Genomic DNA, 21372 nt, shown 5'->3' with positions numbered 1-21372 from the left:
ATGTGTATGTGTATGTGTATGTGTGTATCTCTGTGTGTGTCTGTGTGCCCCTGCGTGTATATGTCTACATTTGTGTGTGTGTGAGTGTATGTGTATGCATCTCTGTATGTATGTGTGTGTTCCTGTGTGTGTGCTTGTGTTTGTGTGTATGGGAAGGGAGTTCTCCAGGGCTGTAAGGACGGTGTGTGGGAGGTGGCTCCTCAGTTGCTCTCTGTCTCCTCCTCACCATCCTAATGACAACCAAGTGACGGTCCCCAGTGCAGGGAACAAGCCCTGCACTGCCTCTCCAGGGGGCATAGGAGCCTGGAGTCCAATGTGTCTCTCTTGTCCCTGCCCTCAGTTTGCCAACGCCCTGAGCAAATTTGTGGAGGAGCAGAACCTGAAGGACCTCAAGGTGTGGGCCAGCCAGCTGAAGAGCACCATCCAGACGGCAGAAGCCCTTCAGCTTCCCTATGAACAGTGGAAAGCGCTCAATGAAATCGACGCTGTGAGTTCTGGGTCTGGCTATGGCCGTTTGGGGGCAGGAGCGAGAGGGCCAGGAAGCCTCTTCTTGCCGAATCTGCTGTAGATCCTGAGAGCCCTTTCAGACCACATGTGTGTATTGACCAACTCAAGGTGACTGGGTGTTTTCTCCAGGGTGTCTGTGAGGAGATGACCTACGAGGAGATCAAGGACACCTACCCTGAGGAGTATGCTCTGCGCGAGCAGGACAAGTACTACTACCGGTACCCCACTGGGGAGGTACGTGTGCTGGCACTGCTGTCCCTTCCTCCTAGGATCATTGTCCATTCGGCGAGCAATGGTCAGGTGTAGCTGCTGTGTGCTGTGCCTGGTGGAGCTCACCACGGCCCTTCAGGGTCCGCGGTGTCGGGCTTGGCCAAGAGAGGGCCGCTGGGCACCCCGATGGACCATTACTGGTAACCGATTGCACACAGTGAGCTACGTGCTGTTCTGATGCTTGTTCCTGGCATTTTCACCTTTGAATCGGGTCTTCCTACACTGAATCTGTAGACAGCTCCAAGGGAAGTACCATGAGCATCAGTGAGAGATGTGTTTCTCTAATGACACACACAAGTATGGGAAGGAACAGCAGTGGTGGGTGATTATTCCCTTGGTGCGAGGGTTCTCCCCTTGACCGCAGGCGAGATGCAGACACGCCATCGCAAGTCACTGTGCTGACTGAATTGGCCCTGATGCGGGCAGTCCCCAAAGGCCGTATGTAGCTCACTTCGGCCGAGTGAGCAGCTGCTTAGAGCCCTAGTCAGAGAGTCTGGAATGCAGGTGGTGCTCTGGGGGTCCACAGCAGGTGACACCTAGTGGGAGCCCTGCCCATCTGGGGCCTGTCGACTCAGTTTCCCCATAGCCCTAGGTGCTATCCTTTTGTGTCACCCTGGCCCTCTTTCCTGGGACCTGATTAGTAAGAGAAGGAAGGAGGACAGCAGAGAGGCCTTTTTCAACTTATTTTTATTGACATAAAATTTACATACCATAAAACTCACTGTTTTAACCACTTTTAAGTATGTAATCCAGTGATTTTTTAGTATATTCACAATACCATGCAACCATCACCACTAAGTCTAGAACATTCCATCACTCCAAAAAGAAACCCCAACCTCTTAGCGGTCAGTCTCCATTCCCCTACCTCCAGCTCCTGGCAGCCACGGATCTGTTTCCTGTGGAGTTGCCTGTTCTGGGTATCCTAATATATAAAAACCCAGGGTCCGTAACGTCCAAAACGACCGAAGTCTTGATCAGCCGGAAGTCAGTTCTGCAGTCAGTGCTGGATTGCTGTGGCGACCCAGCACTGACTGCTGAGGGTGCTGCGGATCAGGCCTGGAGAGAGGCCCAAAGAGAGAGGCAGGGTCTGATCTGCAGCCTCCGTGGCAGCTGTTGATCAGCCATTGCCTCTCTCTTTCTCTCCGGGCTTCACCAGCAGCCACACCTCTGTTTCTCTCCGGGCCTCCGCGGGGGCTGCTGATCAGCCCCACCTCTCTGATCAGGCTCGGAGATAGGCCCGGAGACGCTGACTGACATAGAAACCGACCAGTCAGAACCAAATCTGGGTGAACTGTGAGGAGCCAATGGCTGCCTAGGAGGCAGAGCTTTTGACACTGACTGACATAGAAACCGACCAATCAGAACCAAATTGGCCGGCAGGGGAGGGCAGTTGGGGGCGAAATCAGGCCTGCAGGGGAGGACAGTTAGGGGTGATCAGGCAGGCAGGCAGAGGCAGTTGGGGGCAATCAGGCAGGCAGGGGAGAGCAGTTGGGGGCGAGACCAGACCGGCAGGGGAGGGCCATTGGGGGCCAGATCAGGCCAGCAGGGGAGGGCAGTTGGGGGAAGAGATCAGGCTGGTAGGGGAAGGCAGTTGGGGGCAACCAGGCCGGCAGGGGAGGGCAATTGGAGGTGAGACCAGGCTTTGCAGGGGAGGGCAGTTGGGGACGAGATCAGGCCAACAAGGGAAGGGCAGTTAGGGGTGATCAGGCAGGCAGAGGCAGTTGGGGGTGAGATCAGGCTGGCAGGGGAGAGCATTTGGAGGTGAGATCAGGCCGGCAGGGGAGGGCAGTTAGGGGCGATCAGACAGGCAGGCAGGTAGGCAGGCAGGCAGAGGCAGTTAGGGGCGATCAGGTAGGCAAGCAGGTGAGCAGTTAGGAGCCAGAAGTCTCAGATTGTGAGGGGGATGTCCAACTGCTGGTTTAGGCCCAATTCCTGTGAGCAGGCAGGGGAGAGCAGTTGGGGGCGAGATCCCTGTGGGATTAGGACTAAACCGGCAGTCAGACATCCCCCAAGGGGTCCCCGATTGGAGAGGGTGCAGGCTGAGCTGAGGGAACCCCCCCCCCCTTGCATGAATTTCGTGCACCGGGCCACTAGTTTTATATAAATGGGATTATACAGTATGTGGGCTTCGGTGTCTGGCTCCTGTCACTTAGTGTACCATTTTCGAGGTTCATCCATGCTGCAGCGTGTGTCGGACTTCAGTCCTCACTCCCCCTGCAGAGGGTCAGGAAAGGGAAGGAGCGGTGAGAGAGGGAGGGTGCAGGCCAGTGTCCTCAGGATCGCTTTTCCACATCCTCGGCAACACACGGGCGATTTCCCTTTCCGAGGGAGCCCGCTGAGGTGGGTTCCCAGGACCCATAGGCAGCAGCACTAAGACACGCCTGGGTGTTGACTGATCAATCGTATGTCCTCTAGTTCATAGCGAGGGGTGGCCAAGGTGGCCCAGATCTTGCCTTCCTGTATGTACGGCTCCAGCACAGCGCCTGTCCCTCTGTCCTTCCATCTTGCAGTCCTATCAGGACCTGGTCCAGCGCCTGGAGCCAGTGATCATGGAGCTGGAGCGGCAGGAGAATGTGCTGGTCATCTGCCACCAGGCCGTCCTGCGCTGCCTGCTGGCCTACTTCCTGGATAAGAGTGCAGGTGCTGTATCCCCAAAGCATCCTGGGGTAGGGGGCTGGGAGCTGGTTGCCATCCTGAAAGGAGGAGGGGAAAATGACCTCTGAGTTTGGGGTAGCAGCGGACCTGGTCCTGCTTTACCCGACCTGCGCAGGTTGCTGTTGTGCTTCTGCGGGCTAGGAAGGGCCCCGCCTCTGAGGGCCCTCAGGCCAGCCCCTGGGAACCGTCAGAGCAGGACGTGAGGCATGGTGGGCCAACAGCTTCATTCACAGCCCCTGAAAGTCCTCGTCCACTCAGTGGCTTTGGGCCAGGTGGGAGGGGCCAGCTCGTCTCTGCAGCCCCCCTCTAATGAACAAATAGCCCAGAAAACTGAAAAATTTAAGTCTGAGTCAGCCAGAGGTTCAGCTGAATCCTGACACGCTTTTTTTTTTTTTAAAAACTATAACTCATTCTGTGAGAGCGGGTTTGGGGTGTGTTCTGATTTTGTTCTTTGGGCTAGGTGTCTTTTCTAGGGCTGTCTACCTTCAAGGAGGGCCTGTGTGAGGGGTGGGGCCAGGGAGATGCCGCTGAGGGTCCGACCTGGCCGAGCTCTCACTGGGGGCCTGGGAATATCCATCCCTAAGTCTCATGTCTGATCGTGGGGCCCTTTCTCATCTTTTCAGAGGAAATGCCTTACCTGAGATGCCCCCTTCACACCGTCTTGAAGCTGACGCCAGTCGCTTATGGTGAGTGTGGTGACGCAGGCTGCGCCACCTGCGTGAGCCCTGCCGCCCTGGGATGGTGGCTTCCTGGTGCCTGCGGGGCTGCAAGCGGCTTGTCCCCTTAACCATGAGCTGTTCTCTCCCCCGGCCAGGCTGCCGTGTAGAATCCATCTACCTGAATGTGGAGTCCGTGAACACACACCGGGAGAGGTCAGAGGTGAGGGGAAGCTTCGGGCATCCACCCTTTAGCACCCCTTCCTGTACTCCATCCCGAGGACTGTCGGGGCGGGACCCATACGTGTGAGCTCTTGGGAAGTCCCTAGTATTGTGTTGCCTGTAAACGCTGAAGGAAGTCTCTGTTCTCACGGAGATAGTTTGTTGGAACCAGGAGGGCCTGGGTGACTTTCTCCCCTCCCTTTTCTCAGCATCTGTGCGCTCCTGCCCTGTCTTTCTTGTGGCTTCTTGCCGTCTTCTTTTTTCTCTTTCCATGCTTTCTTCCCCCATTTCTCCTTGACCAAGAAGTGAGTAGCAACGAGGGAGACACATTCTGCTCTTTAACTGTAGCCACAGCACACATATGTTGCCTTTTCCTTTGAGGCAGCTAAAAACTGCTTTCAGTTTCCAGGGCCACTGGTTAAAATGGTCACCGCTTTGTGGGTAGGTGCAGAATTACCAGGAAAGGATAATAGTGAAAAGGGAAGTGGGACTGGAGAAACTTATATTTTTTAAAACATATTTTTTATTGATTTCAGAGAGGGAGAGGGAGAGAGAGATAGAAACATCAATGATTCGAGAATCACTGATCAGCTGCCTCCTGCATGCCCGACACTGGGGACCGAGCCTGCAACCTGGGCATATGCCCTGACCGGGAATCCAACCATGACTTGCTGGTTCATAGGTTGACACTCAACCACTGAGCCATGCTGGCCGGGTGGAGAAACCTATGATTTGGAAATAAGAGACAGGAGGGATGGTGGGTGGAAACTTTTCCAGGAGACAGCAGTGCCTGGTGGTATCCGATCGGCCCCTGGGAGGTCTGAGATTTGGTGTTCGGCCTGGCGGGCTCCCCAGGGCAGAGCCACTTTCTGCCCACGTGTACGTCATGGAAGAAAGTTGGAATTTACTTCGTACAAACTGTCGAAATGTGTTGCTTTGTCAGCATCAGTCCCACACTTTCCTGTTCACCGAGTATGACATTCCCGTCTGTACAGGGGACTTTCCTGTTCCCTGGGAGCTTGACCAGATTTTGGCATTAAAACCCTGGCTTCCACCGGCAGTTGCCTGGCTGGTTGACTGAAACGCAGGAGGGCAGCATCCCCTGGCTCTGTGACCCTCCTCTCTGGACATCTGTGGGTGGCGGATGCTGCATTTCCTCTGGCTCTGTGCCGAGCAGCCTCCCAGCCTGACCCCCCCAGCATCAGGGTTCGGCTGCACGGGGCTCTGATGGTCCCTGAACACTGTGCAGAACTGGGGCAAGTCCTTGGTGGAGACAGACTCCAACTCAGCCTCCTGGGTGACGAGCTCTAGTGACAGGCCACGGGGATCGCTCCAATCGCATTGTCACTTGGTCAGAAGGCTAGTGATTGGCTCTGGCTGGCTGTTTCTGCCTCCCTCTGGTCTTGTGTCTCCTGGCTGGCTTTGGAACCCGCCTTTCCTGTCCTGAGCCGGGTGTAGTGCGGACGCAGGAGCTGTTCCATGCCTGCTTTGCAGATCCTGGCTCTCGGTCAGTACGGGGGCAAACAGCACCGACACCTCCCACCTGCCCTCCTGTCCTGCCGTCCTGTCCCCTTCCCCGAGCTCATGCCCAGGCCTCTCTCCCCTCCACGTCTCTCCTGGGAGGCTGGCAGCAAGGCCCTTCTCTCCCACCTCGTTGTCTGCTGTAACTGAATGACTGTGAGAACTGGTCCTACTGTTCTCCCCTCGTCTGCTTTGTGAACGTCGAGCTTATCTGGGTGGGTGTCTTGGAATGATCTGGAAAAGGGCCTCAGGTGGAGATCATCCTTTGTCGATTGGGAGATGCAAGACAGAATGGCACCCTGTGGTCCCAGGGCCATTCACTTTGGCTGGTCTTGTCCTGTCAGTAAACTCCAGAAGCAGAGAAATGTATTTTGATTGGGTTTGATTTTTTTTTTTTTTTTTGGCTTATTTACCTCCCCTCTCCGTGTAACTGTCGCCTTCTCTCTTTTGTCTTTGTCTCGCTTAGGACGCAAAGAAGGGACCTAACCCACTCATGAGACGCAATAGTGTCACCCCACTAGCCAGCCCCGAGCCCACCAAAAAGCCTCGCATCAACAGCTTTGAGGAGCATGTGGCCTCTGCCTCCGCTGCCCTGCCCAACTGCCTGCCCCCGGAGGTGCCCGCGCAGCTGCCTGGACAAGTGCGTGACCCCCCTTTTCCTTCCTGGCCGTCGTGTCTCCTGTCTGGATGGGGAGATGCCCCTGGGTGCCACCATAGCCTCAGACCCACGCCTGCCTGTGGGTGGGGGAGGGGAAGAACACGAGATAGCGTCTGAAGTTTATAACATCCTGGAGGTCCCGTCAGGTCCGTCCTGACCATGGCTGTGAGCGTGCATAGCTGCTTTCTGAGGAGGTTCCCTTCACTGGGCAGAGCCGGGCAGAGCCGGAGAGATGGAGGTGTCTGTGTCCTACTCACGTTGGTGGATAGGTTTTGAAAGCAGAGTGGAAGGCAGCCCCTAGTGTGGAAGTCTCCATGCAGCTCTGGGCCGTTGGCTTCTGCGTGGCCTGAGGACGTCCTGTCTGTCCCAGGCCCATGGCTGAGAATTTCTCCTTCCTTTCTCCGTGGCTCCCCGTTGTGGAAAAGCGGTAGTCGAAGGGGGCCCTCGGAGAATGTCCTCAGCCGGAGCCCGCATGGCCCAGAGGGAACCTGGGCAGCCCAACTCCAGGGCTGGATGGTCTGGAAACAGCCACGTTCTCACGGCAGTTACTTCGGCAGGTAGTGGAAAAGCCAAAAGCAAAAATCCAACTAGACTTCACTTTATTCCCTGGGAAGATTAAAGGCTGAAAGATCTTCGCTACTGGGCGAACAAATTAGGATTTGTTTTTAGAAAACCACTTTTTCCTTCAATGACAGTGAAGAATCTGTGAGACATAGAAATCTCTGGGCACAAATTTGGGTCCCACCCAGGGTCTTCCCCCACCTCCACCCACCAGGCCTATTTCTTACAAATAAGTCACGGCTAACTTTGAATTGGATTTGTCTAAGAGTTTGGCACTAAGGCCTGTATCCTCCCTGCATTTTGCCTGAAGCTCATTTAAATCCTGTGGTGTCTGGAAATGGGATGTGGGGAAAAGTGCTGTGCAGCCTTGGGCCGGTCATTGAACTTCTTCAGGCCTCGGTTTTCTCATCTGTAGAATGGAGTAGCGCCAACTGCTATAGCAGATCAAATGAGGGAATAAGTGCTGAGCATCGAGCACAGTGTCTGCCCCTGGCACTAACTGTAGGATTTTATTGTCAGGTTACATCCCTCCCTGGCCTTCAATCTCCTTAGCTTTCCAAATGAGGGGGTAGGACTTGGAGATATCTAATTAATACTCCTTTTAGGTCTAAAATGAGAGGGTTTTTTGTTTTGTTTTGTTTTATGAAAACAACTGAAGTTCTACGTGGCATGTCTATGATGTTGTTTTGGTGTAAACTGTGGGGTCATAGTTGGAAGTTTAGAGGCTCCTGTCACCGACACTTGTAGGGACTGGCCTGGGCTGGGTTCGGTGGTGGGTGTGTGGGGCTGCACTATCCCCAGTCACGGAGGATGCATAGCTGGGGCTCTCCCAACTTTGGCAGGACAGTGCTTCAGGGCTGCTGAGCTGAATCCTCAGGGAGTCTGGAAACTGGGCCAGGCTGGGAGTCCCAGCAGAGGAATCCTGATTTCACACAACCTGGGCCTTGTACCCTGTCCGTCTACTGACCTCTCTCTCAACCTTTTCTCTCTGCAGCCTTTGCTAGGGAAAGCCTGTTTGTAAGTATTTTTCTCTGTATGGTTTTGCTGCTAGCACCTCTTTCTCCTTGCTTGCCAGTTTGGCCTTCTGTCTGCTGAAATGTTGAGGTTAATGACAGTTTTTGTGAAATATGAAGGAGGCAAGATGGCCACTGGAAGAGGGAGAGGTGGGATTCATGAATATAGAGCACAAGACACAAAAGTAATTACGGCCTAGCTGTTTTCCTGTCACTGCCACAGCTGGCTCCTCACTCCCTCTTGGCGCCCTGTGTTACTGTTAGTGCTAACTCTCATTTATTCCCCTTGGCATCAGATTTTGGTGGTGAGCTAAGTCTTCTGCCTGCTACTATTATTTGAAATTCTGTGTCTCCCCTAGGAGAGCCCTTTCATTCCTAGGGGAACGTTTACCCAGAGCCTAATCTGCAAAACAGAGAAGGAGACACTGCAGCCTCTCCCTCTTGTCCTGGCAGGGACTCCCTCCCCTCCCCCTCACCCCCTGGGCTCCAGGACCCCCACACTTTGGAGAGGTCTGATTGGAAACTGTTGTTTTGGATCAGGTTGTCCTGTATGGGAACCTGCACAGCCTTAATAGTCCTGTTCAGGATTGGGGCAGCTTTCGAGTCAGACCCATTTGGTTTCCCCTTTCCTGCAGCCAGAGCTCTCTGCAGAAAGTCCTGGTTAAGTGTCAGCTCGAGTGTTTCCAGTGCTCCGGTGGTCCCCAGCTACAGAAGGAACCGAGGCCTTTATATTACAGTTTCAGAACAGCCACCACGAAATATCACCCTCTCCAACCCCTCAGATCACACCTAACCGTGATCCCTTTTGCTGATTAGGGCACCTCCCCCAATTCATGCCGAAGCCAAAGGCCTTTAGGAGGTCAGCCTGATAAGCTTAAGAGCTCGGCTTGCTCTGGGAAAACAGGAGCTGTTTGGCGCTTAGATTAGGTGGCACCACCTGTAGTGCTTGCACATACCTCCTGTCTTTGATCCTTAAAATAACCCCGGGACGTCTGAGGGCAGTTACTATCCCGTTTACCAGACGAGGGCCCCGGTCAGCCAGTGAGTGGCAGGACCAGGACTTGACCAGGCCTCCCTGTCCTGAGGCTGGCTGCTTTCTCTGGGCTGGTTTCTGGGAACAGTCACCATACTGTTCCCCTGCCCCTGCCTTGGGAACCAGATGTTTACCACAGGTGGGGCACTGCCTGGAGCTGTTTGATCTTTTTAGCTCTTGCGGCCTCTCCCATGCAGCTGTTTCCCATGGCTGAGGTGTGTTTACTTAATGTGGGCGTGTCCATGAAATTCAGGCTTTAGGAGTCTCCCCATGTATCTGTGCATTTCCTGTTTCTTTTGACTCATGGCCTGGAGCTGCCAGGAAAGAAATCTCTCAGCTGGAGGGGGCCATTTGGACACTTGCCCTGCCTACTAAGCCTGAACGTGCCCATCTCTAAGGCTAACAGTCCCTTTGGCTAGACTCCCTCCAGTTCAGCAAACAAGTGTTCTCTGGACCCTTCACATCTGCGTTTACTCTGGGATTTCGGCGCTCAGCCCAGCCTGGGAGCACGAGCCCTTGTCTGGGGCTGCAGTTCCCAAAATGTATTGTTAGTCACACTGAGCCGGGTTTGATCTTGGCTCTACTATCTCTCTCTTGGGAACTCTGGGCAAGGTGGTGCCATTCTAGGACTCCAGCCTCCTCGTCTGTGAAATGGCGATAGGAACATTACGAGGTGTTTGGATAATGTAGCACTTACAGAATCTCTGGCACGTAGCCAGTGCCCTGTGGCCGGTAGTTATAATGGTGGGAGAGATGGTGTCCTGTGCCTTGGTGGGGACGTCCAGCGCTCTGGCTTGCACTCCACTCTGCGTTTTGATGCCCCCTGTTCCCTCTGCACAGGCCAGTGGCATTTCCTCTCATGAGCAGCAGGAGCACCAAGAGACTGGGGAGTGGGGGAACCCTTGGGATCTTAAGGGCTGTGGCTGGAGGATGCCAGTGAGTGTGGTTTCCCAATAAAGCGAGCATGATGGCCCAGCCCATGTGGTGTCCTCCAGTGTAGTCCTGGGGGCTGTTCCCTGTGCTTGGGGCCAACCATTCACCGTGCATCCTTGACTTTGAAATTTCAAATGCACACTAACAACAAAATGCTACTAAAGATGTTGTGTTTTGTTTTTTCTTTTCCAACATGTTTCTTCCTTTGCCCCCACTATGCTTGAAAGACGAACTGTCTGTCACATTTTCTCAAAGTTTTCTCCTTATTAACCTTGGAAAGGTAAATGGCTCGGTGCATGCCCCTCTCCGTCCACTCTGCATCTCTCTGAGTCATGGCATCTCTGCCTGGCAGGGCGCCTTGGTCTGTGTGAAGACTGGCCATTGTGAAGTGTGTGACTCATACACCCCATGCCAGAGAACTCATGATTTTTTTAAGAGCAGCACTATTGTCCTGAGGGCCCTCTCTCGCTTCCTCCTTTCCTTCCATGTGTCCAGAGCCAGGGACACCATGAGTGAATGGTTTGACAATGCCTGTGCCTGCGGCCCCCAGTGTCATTGTCTCATCACCACCATCTGTGGGTGCTCGGAGTCAGGCTTGACATGTGTGTGAGGGCGGGTTGGAGGCAGTTGGGCAGCACCTTGCTCCGACCCCATAAATTGACTGGGTCCTCTCTGGTTTCGAGGCTACAGAGTCTTCCCCAACAGACACCCACTACACAGAGACTGTCTGAAGTGCTGTAGTTGGAGGTCAGGTTGCCTGGGCTCCTGAGTCCAGCTGAGAGCAGGCTCAGATCTGGCCTTCAGTGCTCCCAGCCCGGGCTGCTCATCTGCGGGGATTCCTGCACCAGGGCCCTCCGTTCTGCAGGGGAGGGGAGTGGGCCCAGGTGATCCTTGCATATTTGTGTCTCTGGGTTCCACTCTATACCTCTGCCCTATAAGACAATCTTGCTGTAAGCACTCAGGATGGGAGAGGACACTTTTTAAAAAGTGTCTTCCTTTTTGGTGGGTAAATTAAGGAGGTTATAGAGATCGCTGCTGTGTGGTGGCAGCCATCACCTGTCCCCAGCTGATAGAAAAACATTCTTTTTTTTAAAATATATCTTATTGATTTTTTTTACAGAGAGGAAGGGAGAGGGATAGAGAGTTGGAAACATAGATGAGAGAGAAACATCGATCAGCTGCCTCCTGCACACCCCCTACTGGGGATGTGCCCGCAACCAAGGTACATGCCCTTAACCGGAATTGAACCTGGGACCCTTGAGTCCGCAGGCCGATGCTCTATCCACAGAGCCAAACCAGTCAGGGCTAAAAAAACATTTTTAGGGGGTTTTGGTACTGGCCAGCTTCTTACAGGTGAGGCTTCTGGCTGGGATTACTTCTATGAGAATGGGAAGAGAGCTTTAGTGACAGCGCCCATGTCCCGCCCGCTCCCGGCACTTGTGCTCCAGCTGCGGAGCTGGTGTTTCTAGGATCTGGATCCCAGGGGCTGAGGTGTGCGGCCCTGCTTGAGCTGAGTGGGGAGGAGAAACCTAATACTGTTTAGAGGGCCTCCTGGAGCATATTCTGCCTGGCGTGGCCAACAAGACTTCCCGGGACAGAGGCAGCCCCGTGGCTCTCAAGGGCTGTGAGCTGAGGAGGGTGCTGGCCCCATTGCTCCCCAGGACAGCTCTGACCTACAGAGCGGCCTGCTGTGCCTCTTCTCCTTCCTCTGCCATGAGGCCCTTCTCCCGTGTGACCCTGGCCTTAACCTCCACATGTTCCTGGGGCCTCCCTGGGCAACTGCCACCAGTTTGGTTACTGATGCTCTGCGGGGTTGTGTTTCTGTCTGGGGGGAGGGAGGTTGACGTCTCAGTGGCATGGCTTTAGTCTTGCTTTGGAAACCTAGTCGACGGTAATAACAGTTCCCCTTCCCCACCCTTTTTCTCCTGAAAACAGAACATGAATGGCTCCCAGACCAGCGTCGACTCCTCCCAGACACACTGAGGCAGACCTGTCGGTTCCATTCCATTTCCGTTCCCGCAGCTTAGGTAGGGCTCTTCCCTCCGCCCGAGGCCGACCATCCCAACGACTTCTCCCAGAAAGGGCTGGGCGACGTAGAAGAGGGGTCTGCTGGTCAAAGTGAACCTCTGCTCTCAGCAGCACCTGGGCGGCCAAGACCCCAGCACACCTTTCCTGTGTGTGCACAGAATCCATGCTTCTGCGGCCACCCCCATCCCATGCTCTCCCCACTGTCCAGGCTGTGGCCTCACGGACCCTCCACAAGACTTGGTGAGGACGATGAGCCGTGGAGGAGGTGAGAGAAGGCCCTGAGGAGGGGACGTTGGGCACCTCGTGCTGTTTTGTTTTGTGTCTGTGACCTTGGCCTGAAATGTTCCCAGCTGGGAAGATGACAGTGGTCTCAGAGTCCTAAAATTAAAGGGGCCTAGGTCCCAGTTGCTGACGGTTCAGGGACGTAGAAAACGTTCATCAGGCTTGTTGATGCATCTTTGCCTGTAATGTTGACCTGTGAAGAAAAGACGAGTTGCTGGAGTGGAGCCAGCCAGAGAGCCAGTCTGGAGGTACAGACAGAAGTCCCTGAGCGGGACCTGCTCATCAGCTAAGCAGTGACCCTCTCCGTGTCTACACACCGTCCCAGGTCTGTGCTTAGCCGCTGAAGGTGTTGGACAGTCTGGCGGTGTTGGCAAGAGGAAATGGCGCTGGGGCCTCACCCTCCCTGGGAGCTGCATGGTCCCTCTGCCTCAGGCCTGGACCAGCGGCACCTGAGTGAGACATGGCTTCCCTGGGGCTGCTTTGCTTTCAGATTTTTTTCTGGCAGAACATGTGACCTGAAAATCACACCTTCCCTTCAGGAATTTAGATGTCTGGGTCTTGTGCCCTTGGGGGCTAGAGCTCTGGAGGAATGTGGGGAGTCAGGCATTCCCATGAGATGGGGAACGCAGAGGAACCCTGTTAAATGGCTGGGAGCAAGAGCTCAGATCATTGCAAGACATCCCTTGGGAGACCGCATGGAGAAGAACAAGGATCCAGCCTCCTGCCTTCAGGATGTTCATCACTTCCCATATTTCCCAGGGGGGGACAGTGGCCCAAGCCAGGCCTCGCTCTGGGCCACTTCCTCCAAGAGGCTATGTTCATGGCCTCCCGCAGGAGTCCGCTCATTCCCGCACGTTTTCATGGAGCATCAGCTGTATGCTGAGCATGGTGTTGGGTTCCTCGGGAAATGTTCTCTCTTGCCTTAGTGGCACCTGTGACATTTTTTGGGGGGGCATTTGGAGCAGGAATTGGGGAACATGTGATTCTAAATACCTGTAGTTTCTATCTCCTTGTTGCCTCCAAGTACAGGGTGTCCTGAGGTCCAGAAGAAACGGTTTGGAGACAGCTTTTGTCCAAATGACCCTTTAAGGATCTTTCTAAAAGCTGGTGCCAAAGGTCATGTTCCTTTCCTGCCCTCTGCTTTTGAGCCTGACATCCTCACCCCGCTTAGCCTATGAGCTAGCTGAGAGTAGGGGTGGGCAGGCTGAGACAGCAGGAGTGGGAAGTGGAGAGAACAGCTATTTTTACTTGAGAGGAGCTTGAGAAGTGGGACATGCTTCAGATACCATACAATAAAATTTGAGGTTTTCACACCAAGTCACTCAACCCCTGTCCCTTACTTGGCAGTCTGCCTGAGAGGATCTGTATGTAACATCCTGTGCCACTGAAGATGGGTTATTTTCCCTCTTTCTCGCTATCCTGTGTCCAGTTGACACGAGTGTGTGCTTGTAGGGTGGTCGTATATTTAGGCAGAGGGGCCTGTGGTTCTGCTCTTGAGGAAGACTTCATTGTGTCCCACTTTCTGGAATTCTCTTCCTGGTTGTCAGAGCTAGCTCCGGTTTTTGACTCTTAATAGCCGATTTGAGTGGGGCTGCATGAAGGTGCACACCCCTCGCCTCGGACAGCCTGAGGTAGGTACAGACATAAATGAGGCTTTGCCTCCCACAGAACATGGCTGTGAGGGCCTGGGTGGGGCATAGGCATGAACATGGATGGGGAGGGAGCCTTGGAGGAGCAGGATGCTGCTGAGGTGACCTCTGAGGAGGCGTTGGATGGAGGGTGTATGGGAGCTGCAGGCATGGAGCATCTGCTACTTTATTGCCTCTCACCCCCTCTCCCCCCACAAAATATATCTGGGACCAATTTTTTTAACTTTGCATATTTGTTTTTGGGTAAGTGTACCCCTCTCCTTTTTCTGTCCTGAGACCATGGACAAAACTCTTCATTTGGGGGGAGAAGAAAAACTGTTTGAACCACACCAATGATGATTTCATTTGTAATACTTGAAATTTATTTTTTTATTATTTTGATAGCAAATGTGCTATTTATTTATTTAATGTGTATAAGGGAGCTTGAAAATAGAAAACCTCTTACATTGGGTTTATTGTTTGTCGGTTGGTTTGGGGCCTTTTACGTGCGACTTAAGACTTCTCTGCATTCTGTATATTTGTCTGAATTAATTACCTGGGATGAAGCTGTGCCGGCTTTCACACAGGGGCTGCCTTTCAGAAATTTGTATATTTTGCAGTTGCCAGAACAATAAAATACCCAATTGAAATACACTGTAGTGCACTTCCGGTCTTTTTTGGGGGGAAGAAGAATCTTTTTTCTTTTTCTTTTTTTTTAATATATTTTTTTTATTTCAGAGGGGAAGGGAGAGGGAGAGAGATAGAAACATCAATGCTGAGAGAAAATCATTGATCGGCTGCCTCCTGCACGCCCCACACTGGGGACTAAGCCCGCAACCCAAGCATGTGCCCTTGACCAGAATTGAACCCAGGATTCTTCAGTGCACAGGCCAATGCTCTATCCACTGAGCCAAACCAGCTAGGCAAGAAGAATCTTTAATTGACACTTTTGGTCAGTACACCAAGTTTCTACCCCTCAGTTCTTGACCTCCCTCTGCACTGCTTCCTTAAAACAGGACATGCAGATACTGATTGCCTAGTGCTAGCTTTTGGGAAACAATAAGCTGTGTCAACTTTTAAAATAACAATAAGAGACTTGATTTCTTACAGCAGTTCAGGTTTATAGGAAAGAGTAGCTAGTACAGAGTTCCCATGTGCCCTCCTCTGTCCCTGTACAAAGTCTCCCCTATTATTAACATACTAGAGGCCCAGCGTGCGATATCACGTGGCCCTGCCCACCCGCATGTGCCCCGCCCACCCACCGACTGACAGCCTTGCTGTGATCAGAGCCTATTGTCCGCGGGGGAGGGCCTGAGAGGTGCTCCATGCACCTCATGGTGACCGGTCGTTTGGTTGTTTTGGTCATGACGCCTCTTGGCCTTTTATCATTATGATTTCGTTAACATGGTGCACCTGTTACAGTTGATGAGCCAATATCAATACATGGTTGTTTATCAGAATCCATAGTGTACACTAGGGTTCACCCTGTGTTGTACAGTTCTATGGGTTTTGACAAATGCATACTGATATGTATCCACCATTACAGTATACAGTATGCCCATCGGTTTTTATTCCCTTCACTAGTGGCCCGGTGCATGAAATTCATGCACGGGGGAAGGTTCCTGGGTTCGATTCTGGTCAAGGGCACGGGGGGGGGGGGGGGGGGGGATGGTGTCTCTCAGCCCGGCCTGCACCCTCTCCAATCTGGACCCCTCAGGGGATAACCGGCAGTCAGACATTCCTCTCATAATCCAGAACTGCTGGCTCCTAACCGCTTGCCTGCCTGCCTGATTGCCCCTAACTACTTCTGCTTGCCAGCCTGATTGTCCCTAACTGCTCCCCTGCTGGCTTGATTGCCCCTAACTACCTCTGCCTTGGCCCCGCATCCGGGACCCAGGATTCCCTCCTCCAGCCGACCACAGGCACCCGGGATCCGGTCTTCCCTCCCTCTGGTCAGCCATAGGTGCCCAGGCTGGCTGCAGCTGCAGGGGATGGTGGGTAGGTGGCTTCGCCTGGGCTGCAGCCACAAGTGCTGGCACCCGGGACCATGGGGTGGGCGGCTTCTCCGTCTCCCGGGCCACAGCCAGCCGCAGGTACTGGTGCCCGGGACTGCGGGGTGGGTGGCTTCTCCGTCTACCAGGCTGTAGCCAGCTGCAGGTGCTGGCGCCTGGACCTCAGGCGGGCAGCTTCTCCGTCTTCCCTGGGATACAGTGTGGGCAACTTCTCTGGCTGGCTGTGGCCTGGGATCATGGGACAGGCGCCTTCTTTGTCTCCCAGGCTGCAGCCAGCCTCAGGCACTGGCGCCCAACTTCTACAACCCCCACAGGCCCTGAGCGTCAGGGGGGCGGGGCTGCCGCCATGTTTTCAGGTTAATTTGCATACTCATTCTGATTGGCTGGTAGCGTAGTGGAGTGATGGTAATTTGCATGTTTCTCTTTTATTAGTGTAGATTCCACCCCCTGCCTCCCCAGCCCTTTCAAACAGCAGCAGTTCTTACACAGCAGTGGGGCTGATCTGGGCCTGCATTCCTCACCCCAAGCACTCCCCTCCTACAGGCCAGTGCTGCTGATCGGAGTCTCCAGTCAGATTGATTCTCATCTCACTTTGCCCTGGGCTCGCTTTCCATTTTCCTCACCAGCATGGTTAAGAATATCTTAACTTGGAATTATTTAATAAATGGTACCACTATAAGAATTGGTCAACTATTTGGGAAGAAAAAGCTAATGAGATCATAGCATTGTACCATCTATCTTGACCTATATGATTGTTAAAAAATTTTTATTGGTTTGAAAGAGAGGAGAGAAACATCGATATGTTGTTCCACTTATTTATGCATTCATTGGTTGCTTCTTGTATGTGCCCTGACCGGGGATTAAACCCACAACCTTGGTGTACCAGGACGACGCTCTAACCAACTGAGCTACCTGGCCAGGGTTAGGCCTATTATATGTTAAAAAAAAAAAAAAATCAGACTATTACAAAGGAGAAAAAATATTGGTGAATGTCTAAATTTTTGATGGACAGCGATCAAGATTAAAAGCAATAAAAAACTACAGCCCTAGCCGGTTTGGCTCAGTGGATAGAACATCGGCCTGTGGATGGAAGGGTCCCGGGTTCAATTCTGGTCAAGGGCACATTTGTGGGTTGCTGGCTCAATCCCCAATAGGGGATCATTGATGTTTCTATCCCCCTCTCCCTTCCTCTCTGAAATCAATAAAAAAAAATTTTAAAAAAAATATACAAAGGAAATAGTGAGATTTCACAATGTAAATATTTTAAGTTCAAAGTCATCAAAAATCAAGCAAAAGGGAAAAAAATACTAAGAAACATTTGCAACAAATTTGACACCAACACCACCACCCATTATCCTAAAATATATACTGGAGACCCATCTGAAGGGATAAGAAAAACATGAGATTCTTCTAGATACCTGGACAAAGGCTTTTATTTAATCCTTATCACACACTGTTTCAATATTTTAAACAATACAATAAAGATGAAACAGTGAATGTTTGGTGGAGTTAAGTCCTAAAGATTGTTTTCTAAACTTCATTTTGAGCTCACATTTTTCAACACAATGTGAGTGGGTTCAGATCTAGTTTTTCTCAAAGTCTGAGCAGGTCTTCACAGTCAATGTATTGATGGCCCAGGTAATCTATAAAGACACTGGTTTCAACTACAGGTTCCGACATACTCCTAAGATGATACTGAAAGAACCTCTGTAAAGACAACAGAAGCACCTCAAAGCATGGTACTCTGACCACTTAGGACTAAAGAGGACCCCTTTGCCCACTCTCTAGTCTGGATCTACTTAATAGTGTGGGTGTCGGTGGTAGAAGCCTCATCTCCTTTGCACCCACAGGGATCATTAGCCACATTGGATTCCACGTATAGGATAAAATGATTAGGGGCAGGCTGGGTTGGTGGACTGTTAGAAAGAAACCTAGTGGTGGTGGGGGTGGGGTGGAGGAGTGTCTCCCATATGTAAAATATTTTATAACATTGCATTGTGCATAAGTGCTCAATGCAAGCTGTCCACTTTTAGTTCTTTGAGGACTAAACTTAAGCTGCAGGCCTCAGAGGAACTCTGTCTCAGATATATAGGATTAACTGAACAAAAGATGTCTCACTGGGATATGCTGACAAATACACTCGGTGAACAAAGGGGCAGAAGAGGCACCCAAGGTCTGGGTGGGACCAGATTCTTTTCCATTGAATCCTGGCTATGTAGTAGCATCCAGGGGCGGGGAGAGGAGAGGCGCCAGCCAGGAGTGATGAATCAATGAAACAACCCCAGGTCTTGGAGATGGACGGTTCACGCTTCACCTCTTTGTCCCACCACATTCCAAATGTGTGGACTTAAACAAGTTACTTCATATTTTTTAACTTGTTCCCTATTCATAAAATGGGGAAATCCATACTGTATTTTTTATTACAAGATGCATCATCAATTTATTAGCTTTGTACAAAATGGGACAAACCACGTGCACATCAAATGCAAGACCAAATTCAATTTTAGATGTGTTGAATGTAGACAAAAATTCTCCTTAGGAATAAAGAAATACCACAATTATTTTTCAGGCTTTTTGTCAGGACTAAATCTTACAAAGGAAGAGCGCTTAACAGTTTCTGGCACAGAGTAAGCGCTGAAATGGTAGATATTAATCTAATAATGTGTGCCACGTGCTTTAAATGCCAAGTAGGTAATGTTATCCCTACTTTGCAGGTGTGGAGACTAGGAGAACTCAGGGATCCTGCTGGATTTTTCTCAGTCATAATTGGGGGAAAGCCCCAGGTCTGTCAGATGCAATCACACAGCCTGAGAGCCACAGAGCTGGGCAAGGCCCTGCTGGATGGATCATCAACGGCAGGAATTGGACTGAGTCACATGCTAATTAGCAAAACGTTTTTGTGTTCCTGGGGCTACAGAGAGATCTCTGCAACCAAATGAATAAAAGGTTTCTTTACCAGATATCCAGTATCTAAGGTTCTGTGTTTTCCCCTTCCCATCTCTTCCAAATAGGGCCTGGAGACCAGCATCCTGGGAAACCTTATTCCTAGGTTACATGAAGACTTTCCCATGGGTACACTTGCATAGATAGTTTTAGAGGAATAGGTTTCCAGAGCCTCAGCTTCTACATTCACCCTTTCTAAAACAGTCTGGGAAGTTTGCTTATATGCACAATAAATAGTTTCTCTGCTTTGCAAACAGAAGGCAATGCCCTCACCCACCCCAAAGTGCTTACTAAAGTGCATTGCCCCCAGAGTGGAAACACCTCTAGGACACCCAACAAAGAGAAGCTCCTTTAATGATTAATCCAGGCACTATACCCCCAGGGATTTCTTTCCTCCACTACCTTTTTGTTAAAGGTTGGAATGTTTTGAATTTAGAATGACTGAAGCAGTATAAGTTAGTGCAGCAGTTTCCCAACATTTTGATCTCAAAACTCTTTTGCACTCTTCTTCCCCCCAACCCCACGCCAAATAAGAACCTAAAAAAAATTAGTTTTTTTTTTTATTGAGGAATAATTAACACATAACATTATATTGGTTTCATATGCACAACGTGATATTTGATGACTTGATATTTGTATATAAGAATTTTACACTTTTAAAAATTATTAAGGACTTTAAAGAGCCCTTACTTATGTGGGCTAGATTGTCCATATTTAGTGTGTTTGAAATGAAAACTGAAAAGCCCCTCACATTACTTAATATATTTTATGCACAATAACTACTTTTCAAATTTGAAAATTTTTAGTGAGAATAGCATTTATTCTATCTAATAAAGAGGGAATATGCTAATTGACCCTCATGCTGTCACAGAGATTGTGGCGCCCACAGCCAATAAGGAGGGAATATACTAATTGACCCATCCTCAAAGATGGCGGCACCCACAGCCAATAAGGAGGGAATATGCTAATTGACTGCCACGCCCTCAGAGATGGCAGCGCCCACAGCCACTAGATGGTGGTGCCCAGTCCCCTCAGCCCCGCTGGGGCGGTAGGCACATGGCAAGGCCGGGCGCCTGCCTCTGGAGTTCCCCAGTCCTCTCAGCCCCCCAGCCGCCCAGGGCTGGCCCAAGGCACAGGCAAGCCTTGGACGGCGGCTGCCCAGCTGCCCAGGGCTACCTGAAGCTTAGGTAACCAGGGTCGGCCGAGGCTTGCACTGCCAGCAGTGGCACCAGCAGAGGTGTGATGGGGCGTCACCTTGCCCTGATCGCCGGGTTGCCTCTGGCCCCTGAGGGCTCCTGGACTGTGAGGGGGGCAGGCTGGGCTGAGGAACCCCCCTCCAGTGCATGAATTTTCATGCACTGGGCCTCTAGTATTTTTTATAAGTCTCTCTAGTGGCAGATTCTCTTATCTGATTCTGTATTCAACCTATTGTGATATTATTGCTTGGGTGAAAGTATATGAAAAAAATTCAGCCTCACACAGATATGTAGTTGAAAAGCGGGGAGTATGTTCATATCTTTTTCAGATAATTGTGAATATTTTTCTGATTCTATACCCAAACTGAACAAATTATTGTTTCTTAAAGAATAGTTGTAGTGTCAAATCTGAAGCTATATCAATGAACTTTTTGTACTTTGTTAGATTAAAATTCACTTTGTCAATCTTGCTCTTTGAATTGATTTTTTTAAAAATAACATTTTATTTTAATGTATTTTTATTGAGAGGAAGGAAGAGGGAGAGAGAGATAGAAACATCAATGATGAGAGAATCATTGATCGGCTGCCCGCTGCATGGCCCCTACTGGGGATCAAGCCTGCAACTCGGGCATGTGCCCTTGACTGGAATCAAACCCAGGACCCTTCAGTCCACAGGCCGATGCTCTATCCACTGAGCCAAACCAGCTAGGGCTTGAATTGATTTTTTTTTTTTTACCAACATAGGTTATTTGGAAAGTATTAGCTCACTGGAGTTATTGTAACCAGATAATCAAGGAATTCATGCTGCCTGTAGAACTTGAGCCCATTAAGCAGAGACAGAGTTGAATCATATATGAGCATTTATTCCAATACTGCCGGCAGTATGGGAGAGCAGCAGGTCATTCACAGAAATCTGCTCTGCAGCCCCCCATAAGCCAGCTGCTTGTATTGGGTAGGACAAGGATTACATGAGGAAGTAGGGATTACAGGCATGGGGAAGTAGACTATGTAGGCTGGGGTGGGACTCCATCATTTGGGCAACAAGGTGGTTAATCTTTCCATGATAATAGGCAGGTCTTAAATGAGAACGGACCCCATTCCAAGGTTGACTCCCAGGTCCTGAGGGCATACAACTTGCAGCCAAGTTAGAATGTCTTTAATCAGAACAAGGCAATCATTGTTAATAGAGCATGATTAATATTTCATAACCATAGCTATTCCCCAATATTCTATTTTTGCCCCAAACATTATGAA

General features: G+C 51.0%; 1 protein-coding gene across 5 annotated transcripts in view; it reads left to right on the top strand.

Moving 5' to 3' along the window:
- The window catches only part of PFKFB3 (6-phosphofructo-2-kinase/fructose-2,6-biphosphatase 3), a 93115-nt gene extending 78494 nt beyond the window's left edge, over window positions 1-14621 (top strand). For 2 of the 5 annotated variants that reach the window (XM_080669549.1, XM_080669546.1), the window contains exons 9-17: window positions 341-487; window positions 637-741; window positions 3288-3417; window positions 4056-4118; window positions 4247-4311; window positions 6298-6471; window positions 8045-8067; window positions 10257-10309; window positions 11965-14621. In XM_080669549.1, coding sequence (XP_080525675.1) covers window positions 341-487; window positions 637-741; window positions 3288-3417; window positions 4056-4118; window positions 4247-4311; window positions 6298-6471; window positions 8045-8067; window positions 10257-10299 — 750 coding nt within the window. In that variant the 3' untranslated portion in view covers window positions 10300-10309; window positions 11965-14621. The remainder of the gene's footprint in view (window positions 1-340; window positions 488-636; window positions 742-3287; window positions 3418-4055; window positions 4119-4246; window positions 4312-6297; window positions 6472-8044; window positions 8068-10256; window positions 10310-11964) is intronic. The other 3 variants (XM_080669550.1, XM_080669548.1, XM_080669547.1) reach the window with 2 other exon arrangements.
- Window positions 14622-21372: the final 6751 nt, after the last annotated feature.

This window comes from Plecotus auritus (assembly GCF_963455305.1).
Source record: "Plecotus auritus genome assembly, chromosome: 1".
Taxonomy (NCBI): Eukaryota; Metazoa; Chordata; class Mammalia; order Chiroptera; family Vespertilionidae; genus Plecotus; species Plecotus auritus.
Note: the sequence above shows the minus strand (reverse complement) of the source record. Positions and strands in the feature narration are given on the sequence as shown.